At 34.5% G+C, this 13,597-nt stretch overlaps 3 protein-coding genes across 3 annotated transcripts; 1 reads left to right on the top strand and 2 right to left on the bottom strand.

Annotated features, from left to right (window-relative positions):
* Positions 1–1,308: 1,308 nt before the first annotated feature.
* On the bottom strand, positions 1,309–7,315 carry LOC113505659 (multiple inositol polyphosphate phosphatase 1-like). The gene is made up of 9 exons (XM_026888465.1): positions 6,982–7,315; positions 6,756–6,887; positions 6,314–6,489; positions 5,828–5,953; positions 5,258–5,408; positions 4,155–4,255; positions 3,810–3,919; positions 3,266–3,451; positions 1,309–2,345 (listed from the first exon to the last, which is right to left on the bottom strand). Exons 1-9 carry the CDS (start codon positions 7,139–7,141, stop codon positions 2,156–2,158), a joined length of 1,332 nt encoding a protein of 443 aa, XP_026744266.1. The 5' UTR covers positions 7,142–7,315; the 3' UTR covers positions 1,309–2,155.
* A 318-nt stretch (positions 7,316–7,633) lies between these two features.
* On the bottom strand, positions 7,634–9,230 carry LOC113505648 (heat shock 70 kDa protein 14). The gene has a single exon (XM_026888455.1). The coding sequence runs from the start codon at positions 9,089–9,091 to the stop codon at positions 7,673–7,675; it is 1,419 nt and encodes a 472-aa protein (XP_026744256.1). The 5' UTR covers positions 9,092–9,230; the 3' UTR covers positions 7,634–7,672.
* A 233-nt stretch (positions 9,231–9,463) lies between these two features.
* Positions 9,464–13,593, top strand: LOC113505670 (uncharacterized protein PFB0765w-like). The gene is made up of 6 exons (XM_026888475.1): positions 9,464–9,657; positions 9,760–9,999; positions 10,292–10,394; positions 11,276–11,382; positions 11,755–11,880; positions 12,339–13,593. Exons 1-6 carry the CDS (start codon positions 9,574–9,576, stop codon positions 12,666–12,668), a joined length of 990 nt encoding a protein of 329 aa, XP_026744276.1. The 5' UTR covers positions 9,464–9,573; the 3' UTR covers positions 12,669–13,593.
* The last annotated feature ends 4 nt before the right edge of the window (positions 13,594–13,597 follow it).

A 13,597-nucleotide genomic window follows, 5' to 3' on the forward strand; every position in this document is an offset into this window, starting at 1 on the left:
CGTATTTTTAGACAAAGTAAAACTGTTTTTGAAATTTCAGCTTTATGAAAAAAACGGAGCTGTCATAGTATTTTTATTTTGTTAGTTTTTTTTTAATTTGTTACATTTTGTAAAAAGAATTTTTACGCTGGGCCCCAGACACCACCATATTATTTTGCCAATAACAAAGTTTGACTTTTTATCGTTCATAAAACGAACAATATTACAGAACCGTGCCTTATTAATCTCTTAGATTTATAGGAACGACGTAAATACGTAATGAGATTTTTCTACTTCAAAACCATGACAGAATCACATAAGTAGTCGAATATCCCCAAAACAAATGTGTAGATACTCAAACTCTTATATTTTCCATTCCCCAAAATTCCCCAAGAAAAACAGAGTCGAATTAATCACATACACGTGATACACGTGTCAGTAATTCCTGCTAAGACTGACAGATGTCATCGTCTTGTCCAGCGTAATAGAAATGACTCGACGAAGTGTGGAAGTCGGCATCAAGATTATTAAATGTGTCAGGTCAAGCGAGTGAGGAGGAACTAAGCGATTATGTAAATAGTTAACTATAGGCTCTCCACCCAAATTAAACGGGGGTTTCAATTCTAATACAGTTTTATGCATCGTCACCATCGTCAGGCTCTTGTCAGGCTTAGACATGTTTGAAAAAGCTGATAAACTAAGAATGAGCATTTGTGGATAACACAAATGTGCGTGTCCTACGCGGGGATCTAACCCATTGCTTTGTTGTGACCTATTATACCACTTAACTTACTAAAATAATGAGGAAAAAAAAAATAGACAGGATTGCATAAATATTACGAAAAACATTGGATTGAGTCACCAGTTAAAATCAGAATAGATAACTTATCAATCACATGTTAGAGTAACAGGAAAACCCTTGTTACGAGTTTATGTGTGATTGTGTTGTTAACACTAATATCACAACGGTCGACCTAAACGTAGGTACTTTTCTGCTACTTTACTTTTTAAGTGGGTATGCCAGTAAACCTACTGTTACACGCAGAGTAGGCTGTTACTGCAGAGTAGGTACTAAGAGAAACTAAGTAGGTACTAAGAAGTTTAAAACTTCTTTTCCGCCTGTGCACATTTTTTTATTTTACATGTAGGAACACCCAAACGCAGAGAAAGCATTCTTGGAAAAAACTTTTGCTTATCCTACGCGGGGATCGAACCTACAACACATCGCGCACGGTGGGTTTAGCGTGGTGACCTATACCACTCCACTATTTGTTCAGTCTTGGATGTTATAGGACGGAAGTTGCTAAATATATGAAAAAGACAAAAACATAAGCGTTTTAAGCGTTTAATGTGATCAACAATGTATTTTGTACCTAATTCGATATTATAACAGTGTAAACATGAAATCCATTCGAAAATTATTAAATACAACAATGTCAAGCAGCTATAACAACTTTTATATCGTTTTACATAAATATTTATATGGCTATAAAGCGTTTTACCGTTGCCATGGTTACGTCTAGCATGTTATATGTATTTACGACACAGCCAGTGCAAAATCGCCCGACGATTAAAAATGCTAAAATAAGCTAGGTTCGAAAGTCCAAGTCTGTTTTTTTTTCTTTTGACTTTATCGATTTTTTTCTTAGTTATTTTATCAACTTCATTACTTCCTTAACTATACAAAATATCACTGGTACAATTGAATAAATTACAAATTTGTACTGAGAGCAACACTTACGACTGATACATTATCATGTATCAATAGTGCCGCTATGCAACCGCCTACATAAAGTAGGTACTCTAATACCTTGAGCAAAATGCTAGGGGTCAAAGCATCGAAAAAAATACTTTTCATTTAAAAACTTAACATTTGCTCTAACCATAGACAGAGTGGACTGAGCAAAAATTGAGTTCTTTAAGTACAAAATAAGTGATTGTATGGAAATTATATCTTTCTATCTGTTATTGAATGCTAAAAACGATCTCAAAATTTTGGAATAAAACAACTACTAGCTGTAGTTCTCTTCGTCTCTCTCGCCCATTTCTACATACTTTACAGTTAAATCATACACGCTCAGTCCATTCCATACTTTCTTAACTAACGACCAGCGACAATTGACAATGACATTTACATTTGACAGTCTTCACGCATGCGCAGTTTAAAGCTTGGTATTCAAACAGGAGTCTTTTCAGTAGCGTTCGATTTCTTTTCAAGTCCACACATATCGTCGTAATTACAATTGTATATGGAGTTCTTGAAGTATTTTTTTAGGTGGTCTAGTGGGCATAGCTCGTGCTTACACATCGGCAGCTTTATTATTTTCTCTTGGTGTAGGGTCAGTACATGATCGCCAGTCTTGCACCTGTAAACCAAAGTAAAACAAAAAAAAAAGGATTTTAAAACAGCACAACTTAAGTGTTAATACTACTGATATTTAGTTATTAGAGAGTTTATTGTGAGTTGCATAAAAATAATTGACGACGAACATCAAAATGACCAAGACATGCCAAATTTTTAAAAAAAAATCTTCGCCTGGTTCTTTTTTAATTAGGAAAAAAATGCAATACCTAAGTCAGTAAATATTAGGAAATGTAAAATCTAACATAAATCGACCAATAACTCAAATGAAACATTTTTATTACAATTTACAAGAAAACAGACATATTAACCCATTTCTCGAAAACCCCGGTTTATATTGTTCGTAACAGTCGTTTATTGTGAATGATACAACGAATTCGACTATAAAACTGTGGTCCCATTTCATTGGTTGGAGAATAAAAAACGTCTTTATGTGTCTCGTTACCTAAATTATTTAGCGAACTGGGGCCGTTAAGCATTAGACTGTCTTGTGTAAAAGAGATGGAGATATGTCTCTGTATTGTCAGTACTGAATCCTAACTACTAATGGGACCATGTGGTAATACATGGGATTGTGTACAATGTCTATTTTACTACTATTCTACTATTCCTAATACAAAATATTGGAATAATGGCAAATTTTCCTTGAAATCAAAGCATCCTTAGGTGAATCGAATTCGGAGCAATCTGACTTTCATGGATTGTCATGTAAACGATGTAATGTAAACTGACTGCAAAGTAATTTAGTGTAAAGAAAGGTTTAATGAAGTTTTATTATTGGAATATCGTTTCCCTATAGTGCAAAAACAATAAGACAAGGGTGGAAATTTCGTAGGCTTCCAAATGACTTAGAAAGAAGGTTTAATCTTAATTTATCCTAGCCATATCATCCAATTTAAAATAGTATGTATTAAAGATCCTTACTTGTACAACACAAAAGCCAAGTTCGATGCGAAGCAGTCGATTTGTGAGACCTTCCACTGTCTGTCGTCGTCTCTGTAGGAGCCGGTGAGCGGCGCTTGCGGCCGGTACAGCTCCATGTGTGTGAGTAACTTGAGAACAGTGCCCGAGTGAGTGAACAGGAACGTCGCTTGAGGACCGTTTTCGTCACTGGGTAAAGGGCATAATGTTATTAAAACTTGTGATTGTTGAATTAGCAGGAATATATTTAGTAAGTCATTTTTTCCGAATGTGTTATGGGGGGTTTCACAAACATAAAAATCACACGCACAATGACACCCAGACTCAGAACAAGCCTTCGTGGTTTACAGAAATGCTTGTCCTACACGGGTATCGAACCCGAGACACGACGCACACAGTTGGTTTGGCACACAAAGACCACTCGGGTGGTCTTTTGGCATTAACAAGTCTCGCTGCTCTAGACTCAAACTGTATATTATCACATTTTTTACAAAAAGTAATAATTGAAGAAATGGTCTTTATTTATATAGAGTAAATAAAATGTTACCTGAAATTTTCGAACATATTCTTGATCGATAGACAAGCTTGCCGGTACGACAAGTCGTATCCATAGCCATCCACCCAATACGTTTTTATGTCGTGGTAGTATTCGAACACCTAAAATTCAACACATTTTGATTTTTGATTTTGAATTCTGTTTTGGTGCAAGCACGTTGAATCATCACACATCTTTTTAAGTTTAGTCGAAAACACAGTTTTTTCCCGACAGGAATATGTAAATATTTGTTACGTATTTCCCCGAATTTGGGGTAACGGGAGAAGAAAATTTAATTGCCCCAAAATGTTGTACAATATTCAGGGAATGATAATAGGGAAGGTTATATTCAGTTACCTTCATGGTTTCTTCATCAAATCCATAGCACCAAGGTGATATGTAATATTTATCCCACGACGTTTCGTATCCACAAAACTTATACATGGTGTCCACTTCACCTGCAAAATTATGACAAAATATTAATTCATACAATCGGTAAAAAAACAATTGAAGCATTACATTAAAATGATTGCATTAGAGATGCACATAAGAAAAAAAAGCGTTTCAAGGAAAGCTTTGTAACACTTGTAACATTACGAACTTCAACCTTATTACAAGGGAACAAAGTTGAGTTCCAAACACAATTGTGTCCATAAAATAATTAGTAGATATTATTAGAAGTGCATACGGAAAATTAGCATAAAACTAAAACAAGCGCAAACAAAATATTTGGAAGAAAGGAGCTAACTTTATAATATCTACAATTATATATTTTTAGGATAATATTAATTGATAAACAAGAAAAGGTTATATTCATTCACTTGTAAAGTGGCGTAGTGTGACAAAGGAGCGAAGCGAAGCAAGAGCATTAGAGCGAGTGCAAAACACCAATGACTTTGACGAATTTTGATAAAACTGATACTTAGATCTCTAACCTAATAAATAATTACACCAGTACCTAATACAACAATTGTCTATCAGTATTAATTTCTAAATTTTATCACAATAACATTTGTTACTAAGGTTAAAATACAACCGAAATAGAGGTCTTAGATCTCTACAAAAATTGAATTTTGTTTTTTCCTAAATATCTTGTATGTACAGTACACAAGTACAGATAAAACGCAAAGCAACTAGTAGTTGTTGTCTCCCATGTATTGAGACGCCTTTATCCAGAACACTGATTCTTTGTATTTGGTTCAAGTTTTAAACCTAAATGAACTGAATAGGATCAACTACCCACTGAGTAAGTGCAACCTACTGAATATTTGCAGCAACTTACAAAGCAATAATTTCTACCCGCCAATTAGCTACATCTCAAAAAACTATGATCCTACAAACACATCTTTTCCTACTACGGTTATATTTCAAGCAAATTACACACTAAATATCAGTTACTCTCAAATCATACAAGCCGATAGGTGTAGCAACATTCTACAGCAGTTCATAGTCTTACAAACCCAAATTCAGTACTCTATTTAGGCCCAGCCTTTTAGACACAGACTCCAACGTCTTGTTCATTTCTGGACTGTGACCGTATAACCTTTGCTCCGTGTATGTATCAGGGTTTTTCTTAACTTGTTTTTGCCACCTGTCACAGTGTTTGTAAAACTGAAAAATTGCAACTTAGTCTAGAGGGAAGCTGACAGATGTAGAAGTAGAATACTAATGTTCTGGGAAATCTATCTGAATGCTAGACATTCAAGCAAGCTAAGGCTCTATCAAATATTTAGAAGTTAACATCCATGCTGGTAAAACTATTGGCCAATGTATAGGAAATGCATATCACTCTTAAAATTAGTTGAGATGGTCTTTTTTAAAATCCTTGATGTAAGTATTATAACACTACTTTGTTAGCCAAAGATGGCTGAATTATGTACATGTGTCATAATAAATAAAATATCTAAAAGTTTATTAAGTTAATATTTCTATTTCATCAATCCTGACACAATTTAAAGTTTGCTTTGTAACGAAAATTAGTTGTACCTACAGATTGTAAATATAACTAATTACAATACATAAGTATTTACCCTCAATACTATGTCAACCTTTGTTGCTGGTGCAAATATAATGTCTTGTGCATTTTTCTTTTCAAACAAGCCATTGGTGAAAAATCTTGCGCTTTGCTGAGTTCTCTGGGTAGCTGTGTAGCGAAACTGAAATATAATAATGTATTGTAATTATTAACAAAAAATATCCATAAATATTTTAGGGTTTCTCAAAGACCTACAAGGCAAGGTAACATTGATCTAGATTTTCTGATTAAACATAAATATTTATACACAGTTTCAAAGATATATTGTGAAGTATAAAACTTTTTTACAGCAGAGGGATGGAATACAAATGAATAGTATATAAGTAAAACTCACTAACCACTAAAGATATATAAAAAAATTTGAAGGCCGAAAATATGTTTGGAAATAATTAGAAAGTATTGATTATAAGCAAAAGAAAATACAAGAGACTGATTCAATTACTGAGCAGAAAACAAAGAAGAAGATTCAGAAATTACTTACAAGAAATGTCTTGTTGTCATATCTTTCTCTGATAGCATTAGGGAACCGCTTCTGCATCCTCTCAGCAAGGAGTATCATCTCATCTTGACCTTCTAAGGTTAAGTAACTTTCTTGTTCAACATCATGCTCCTGTTTCCAATCTTCCAGCCTTCTTAATTGCTCTTTACTTAGTGGACCTAAGAATAGAATATAATAATCATTATATAAAATATACATTTGATAAAACTTTAAGCAAACTAGAGGACAGAGCTTTATTGTCAAGGTCATTCCTGTCCTGTAAAAGGTGGTGAGATTCAAGAGTGTCAAATATGTGGGGATGGCCGAAAAAAATTGCAAGTTTGGAAGGAAGATCTTAAGGTAAATAAATAAAAAAAACAGTGCAACAATTGAACGCCCAAGCAATTAGGGAAATGTATGTATTTACTTATCATAAGACACTGACCTTTTCCATTTTCATGTTGCAATAATATTTCATATTTCAAATCCAAAAGATTGCTACCGGCTACTATGTCTTTCTTACTAGGTAACCTCGTCCCATGTCGAATCACCATCCATATTTTATTGTCTTTGCAATCTGTAATCATTTACAAACATTTATTGAAAGTGATTTATTTGGTGGAATCGAATTATACTACTCACCATTAAGTAGATAGTTCGTGAATACGTACTTGGAAATTTAATTCTTGAATCATTTTTATTTGATCTAAACCTGTAAGGAGTGCGAGAGCCTAAATGATTTCTAATATCGTTTGATTTTAAAGACCCCACAATTGTTATGTTCATAAAATATATTAAAGTCAAGAAACAAGATGTAATAAATACTTTCATAATTAGGTCTTCTCAAATATTTTTACTTGTACTTCAGAAAATAATGAGTTCACTTATCACTATCACTATAATTTAAAAGTTTCGTACTCCTAATGCTATCAGTATCAGTAATCAGAATTCAAAATAAATAAATCAAAATGTGACAATGACATTAGAATTGACACTGACGTCAGGTGTTAAAATAGTGATGTAGATTTTCAAAAAAATCCACAGACGTTGAAAAATGTAAGTTAAAAAGAGAAATGACAATATTCAACATTTTTTAAGTCTTTAGCTATCATCGTAATTTTTTAGTGCTGCAACTTTGCAAGGATTTATGTGGACTACTTTGATTTATTAAAAAAGCAGATATTTACGAATGTTAAAACCAAGCTGGTCACTCTAATTCTGATTACATGAACTCTCAAAATCTGTATTAGAAACTATAATTAAGGGTTTACCAACACGATGATTAAATAAAATTATAATAGTTTATTAAAAGAAAATAACACATTATTGTTACAATTATTTATACTTGAGTTATAATGGGTCTTATTCTAATTGCAATAAAACATTTGATTGCTGTAAGGTGGCTTTTAAAGTTAAAGGTTTCTTCAAACTTTCTACATTGAAAGATTCAGTGGCAAACTGTTCACTCTCTGGATCTTCATGTAAGGTGATATTTAAGCTTTTAGCATCTCCTGCATCAATACTTTGTGTATTTTGAGCATAAGGTGGAGTTCCTTCCTTAAAAAGTTGGACTGTCTGGTCTAAGTACTTCACGTAAATGTCCTTGCCTAAAAATTCAACTTCTGTATTTAAATCCCTGAGAGAGAATTCAGGGATGTCCTGTAATAAGCCAGCCTCGCGAGCACAGCCAACAGCAATAACTTCATCAGGGCTGATGCCTGAAAGTACTTCAGCTTCTGGGACCAGGTTGGCTATTGCAGACTGCAGTTTTGGTATCTTCATACTCCCACCGCAGATAACAATCTTGTGTATTTGACCCCCAAAACTCTCAATTACTTTTTGAGCTGGCTCCATGTAAGCACTGATCTTAGAGGAAATAATGTTCTCAAATCTTGCACGAGATACATTCTGACTCCAATCAACACCGTCAAGTAAGGACTCAATAAACACATGAGCTGAGTTCAATGTTGATAATACATGTTTGCAATTATCAGCATGCAGTAGAAGTTTCCCCATGGCTCTCCGACTTTCCTGAGGGTCAAGTTTCCATTTTTGTTTGAACTCTGCAGCAATGTAGTCAGCTAAGTCTTTAGTGAGGCACTGACCACCTAAATCTGATCTGTAGATGTTCTTCTCAACGGTCATGAAGCCACCAGACACTTTAACCACTGAGACATCACATGATGTTCCTCCGAGCCTGTAAACTAGGACATTGACATCTTCCGCTGATTCCTCAATGTTGTATGCAAGGAGAGCTGCTGCTGGCTCACTGATTACTTGTAAGACATCAAACCCAGCAAGTTCCGCACATTTAATAAGTCTTTCTGTACTTGCAGTGGACCAATGTAAAGGTGCAGCAAGTACCAGTTTTAGATCTCCTTCATTGCTCATAGCATGACTTGCTATGGTAAATAATTTTGCATAGATTTTAGTGGCAATGTTATCAGGGTTAGAATATAAAGTGGTTTCACTAGTTTCGAACTCATATACAACTTTTTCTTCGTTCTGAATGCGACAAGAGGATGATGTTTCCACATATGTCAGGTCTTCTGCATTAAAATCAGAGTTCATCAGACGTTTGTTGTGTTTGATGATTGATTTAGAAGCAGGCTGTCCAGACTTTGCAGGCAGTCCAATTTCCCATTCCGTGCCGTTTAGGGCAACAATAGCCGGCGTCACGCGATCACCAGAATCATTGGCGATAATTAATGGCGCACCGTTGGAGTATGAAGCGAGTGACGCTGAGCTGTTACCTAAGTGTATTCCGTATGCTGCAGCCATTATATCTGTTTCACTAATATCACAGTCAAAGGTTACTTAGTTAACAATAGAATGTTTTACCGTCTAACTCTATCCTAACCTATTCTGATTTCTGAAGTAACCAAAACACATTTTTGAAATTAATGTGACAATGACAGATGTCACAACTAACCAGTGTGCCAAGCAAAGCCAATAGGCCAAGTACCACGATTTTTCATCGAATGATTTTAACTCGTAAATAAAATATACAAAAGGGTTAGGTCTATGATTTTTATCACACAATATATTAAATTTATTTGTACAGTAATGTTAAAATATTTTTTATAAAACTTTTTCAAAATAAGGTCTTATATTGTTTCCAAAGTTAGGCAGTCTGATAATATCGGTAGCCCTGATAAACACAGGAATATTAAAAAAAAAAAACGAGTAGAGTAATTGAAAGCGGGTAAATTCAATTATTGTAGTGAGTAGTAATAATTTCCAAAAAATAATTAAACCTTTCAATGGATTCTGAACAAAAAGAGGAGAAAACTGTTCTTGATAGACGACTACAAAATATACTAAATAGTTTATCGAGGTGTAAAATTGTAAGCGTTATTTTTTTAAACAAATAAAATAAGTACTCATAACTTCAACAATCAAATTGTTTTAAAAATTGCTGTAAGTTAATCAATTAATTACACAAACAGGATTTTAATAATGAAAGTGAAGAGTGTAAGAAATTACGCGAAAACAATGTTAAGTTGGAGCACGAACTGAAAGAAATGCGGGAAATGGAGAAGTCACATCGTTATCATTTATTGACGTCTCGCGAAATGATTGGAAACCTACAGGAGACTGTTTCGCAACTTGTTTATCTCAAAAGGGACTTAAAGAAAATGAAGGAACAGTTAGCTACAAAGGATTATAAGATCGCAGATATCGAAACGGTAAGTAAAAGTCGCTAAAAGGACAACTTTTCATAGAATGATATGGAAAGGAGGATCGCATAGTCTCATAACTTTTATATTTTAGTGAAATTCTTTACAATCGGCAAGTTCTGATCCAAGTAAAACTGTCATAATATGATTCGAATCGATTTCGATTATTCGAGTCGGGTGCATAAAAGTAAAAAAGTAGAGTTTTCTAAAATGTAGAAATTGTATATTATATCTGCAATACGTACGAAAACGTAAGTAGTAGGTACGTAAGTTATAATGGTTGTTAATTTTTATTTTGCAGGAGAAAGAAAATGCTTCGCTAAAACAAAACGAAAACGTTATGAAGCTGCGCAACGCGTATGAAAAACAAATAGAGGAGTTAAAAGCTAGCAATAAAAGGGAAAGTGCGTATATTTACTTACTTCGAATACTTAGCATTTGTAGAAAGAGACATTTGAGAGTTCCACTACGATACTTCCTACAGAACTAAGAGCGAATTACCAGTTTTGTTTCTAATGGAATCGTGTGGGTTGGAGGCACCCTGGCAAGCATGGCCTTGAATCCTGATTACTGTGATATAAAATGTTTTTATAAGCCACTGCGACATTTGAAGGAGACTTAGTACGGTTTGATCAAAAAGTGTTTGCCTACTTTAGGGTTGACGCACACATACCTAAGTAATTTTTGAGATGATAAACAAATGCAATTTAAGGGTCGCCATATTATTAGAACAACTGCGTATAAAAACAAAACACCGCCATATTTAAGTATCTTTTTTAGCAGTGTACGACGTAAATATAAAATGTGACTAGTTGCCGAGTAAGAATTGCACAACTCGTCAGTAAATATTGTTTTTCCGACAATGGTTATTTATGACATGGACCTTGTTGTCAGGCACTAATTAAATATTATCGCATAATCATTACTCAATTACATAAACTTTAGAAAGCAGGTCTTTCAGAGTTCATAAGTCTAGAGATAAATGACAATATTGAACAGCCATTTACCTACTTACCCTTGAACAGCTTCCGACATCTTTAATGTTACTCAATAGTTACGTTACTTCTCGACATAGTACCTATAAGTATTTATCTTTTTCCCCGGAGATCTCGAAATTTTTCCCCAGGACACCACTTACCGGGCGAAAAATTATAAAAGTGCACTCTGCGTTCGTCCTGTCCTTGTCAATAATGAAGTCTGAGTTCAATCTACCAATCTCTTCCTCTATGTCTCTCTCCACTCTCGAAAAGAAGACCCATTAAGCAATATCTACCTTAAAATTTAGTCCAACAGATGCAACACGAGTGTGACGGCCAGGTGGCCCAGTTTACTTGTGTCATTGAAGAACTCAGGGCTAAGATGAGAGAAACAGAAGCTGAACATCGGGATAAGGTACTTCTATGAAACTGTTCCGTTTATTCACTTCAGCAGTTTATTTCACAGAGGGCTTGTTATTTATACTCTATGTAGCGTATCTTTTCAACCAAGCTTAACAATTTTAACTAACATCATGTTTATTTTGGCATGCAATGGGGATGTTGACTATTTTCTTTTGATTGGCCCTCAGCCTGCTCAGGTCCTGTAGAACACTAAGAAAAAATATTTCGATCGAATTAGTTGTAATATGCTTACGAACCAGAGAGATCTTTACTATTTATTACCTACTATAATCCCGGTAAATATCGTTTTCGTTTTCTACAGTCAACATCCCCTTTCTTTACACTTCCGTCAGCAATTATATTTTAAACGAACAGCACCTTCTAGATTAATGTGGTAGTCCTGGAGTATGAGGAGAAGTTGCAGCGGGAGTCAGCCCGCGCGGCTCAGCTGCAGGAGGAACTGGCTCGGGAGACTACTCGCACCGACCTCAATATTGAAGCGTATAGACGGGTTTGTAACATTTATTTATTTATTTATTAACATAAATTTATGTAGTAGAATATAATAGGTTAAAATGGCTTTAAGATCTGGAGTGCAAAGTCGATGTAGTACTTACTTTTAGCTTTCACCTAAACCAGGAAACAAAGGTTTTATTACATTTGTATCCACTAAAATTTAGATAATGTTAACCCATCTATGACATTAACCATAACATCAATGTTATGATTTTTTCTTACTATAGCTAGATAGGTAATTATCGATATATTATTCTTTTCGGCAAGATTTTCAGTCAGATTTACTCAGGTCTTATTAGTCTCAAAAATGTTTGCCCGTGAATGTAATGTGGCAATTTCTGGCCTAGATTTCTATCTTCATGGGCATACAGTATGAAGATACACTTCAGATAGATAATTACTAAAGAATGTGCATTGTACATCACTCTCGCTAATTCGCTGATAATTTTATAGCGTTTGGAGGAATTAGAGGAGAAACTCAAACAGAGTCAGTTCAAGCAGTATCTGCAAAGCAGTGCCAGCTATCCTTCTCAATACGAGAATGTCGTCGAAAGACCATATTCTGTAAATCGTGACCCCTACCCAGATTGCTCCGTACAAGACACACCTTACCCTTTCGCCCCGTCCCAAACCAAGGCCCCAAAGTCAACAAACAGTTTGCAAGTAATTTACTATGACAAGAACGATAAAACTCCAAAAGCGAAAAGTTCTGAGAAAAAAGGTCTCTTCCATATAACTAAGAAAAGGAAACTTTACAACGAAAAGGATTTCCAAGATTTTTAATGTCTAAAGAAAATGTTTACTTTTAATTGTATTGCTGAAGTTTTAATTTAAATAAACTGCACGTTCGTCTTTTATTTTTCTAATGTTTAAATTCCGAGAAGCTTTTCTTCACAGCGTGCTTCAAAAGAATAATTACTTTAGGTTGTTATACGTGAATGCGATAAGACCTTTCTAGAACATGTTTAACAATATTAATTAAAATCTATTACAAAAACCTCGGCGCGCCACAATAACTATTTGTAACAAAACACGGTTAGTAATTATGTTGGCGGCGGTGGCTCTTTCTAATTTAGCCGTTGCTTTATCTGATACTTACCTACATGTAACAGCGAATAAGAATGCGATTATGAAAATAACTACATGACTACATATTCATAAGTTACATCACGAGATGACCTACATATCGTCGTTTAAAGCCTACCCACTTCCTCTGAAGCGTGAATCGCTTTATTAACCACACTATTTGGTTAGTATTAATTTATTCACTGTAATTACAAGTAAGCATGAAATACTTAAGTGGTGAGCCATTAAAACAGTTTGTTCATGCAATTTTTGGCTAATTTTAAAGATTAATTTAAACAAATTACTTTAAAGTAGCGAAAACAGAAGTCGAACACAGTCATGCTGCTTATACGATTACGCAAGTTCGGCAACGTCTTCTAATTTGATATGTAAATATAAACCGATATCTTTTGGTTTAAAATTGAATCACATTAATGAAATCAGAAAAACAACAGATCAGAGTAAAAAACAAGAAATGAAAGTTATAGAAATAGCAGCGTTCAGTACAAATAGGCATAATGTTATACTGTCTAGCAGTGAAAGTATGGACAGATGGATGTATGGCGGAGCTTATCGACTAGGCTCGCGATCTAATGAAAATGTTGAAAGTTAACCACACTGTAGGATAATATACAAAATTGATGTCA

This window comes from Trichoplusia ni, chromosome 2 (genome assembly GCF_003590095.1).
Source record: "Trichoplusia ni isolate ovarian cell line Hi5 chromosome 2, tn1, whole genome shotgun sequence".
Taxonomy (NCBI): Eukaryota; Metazoa; Arthropoda; class Insecta; order Lepidoptera; family Noctuidae; genus Trichoplusia; species Trichoplusia ni.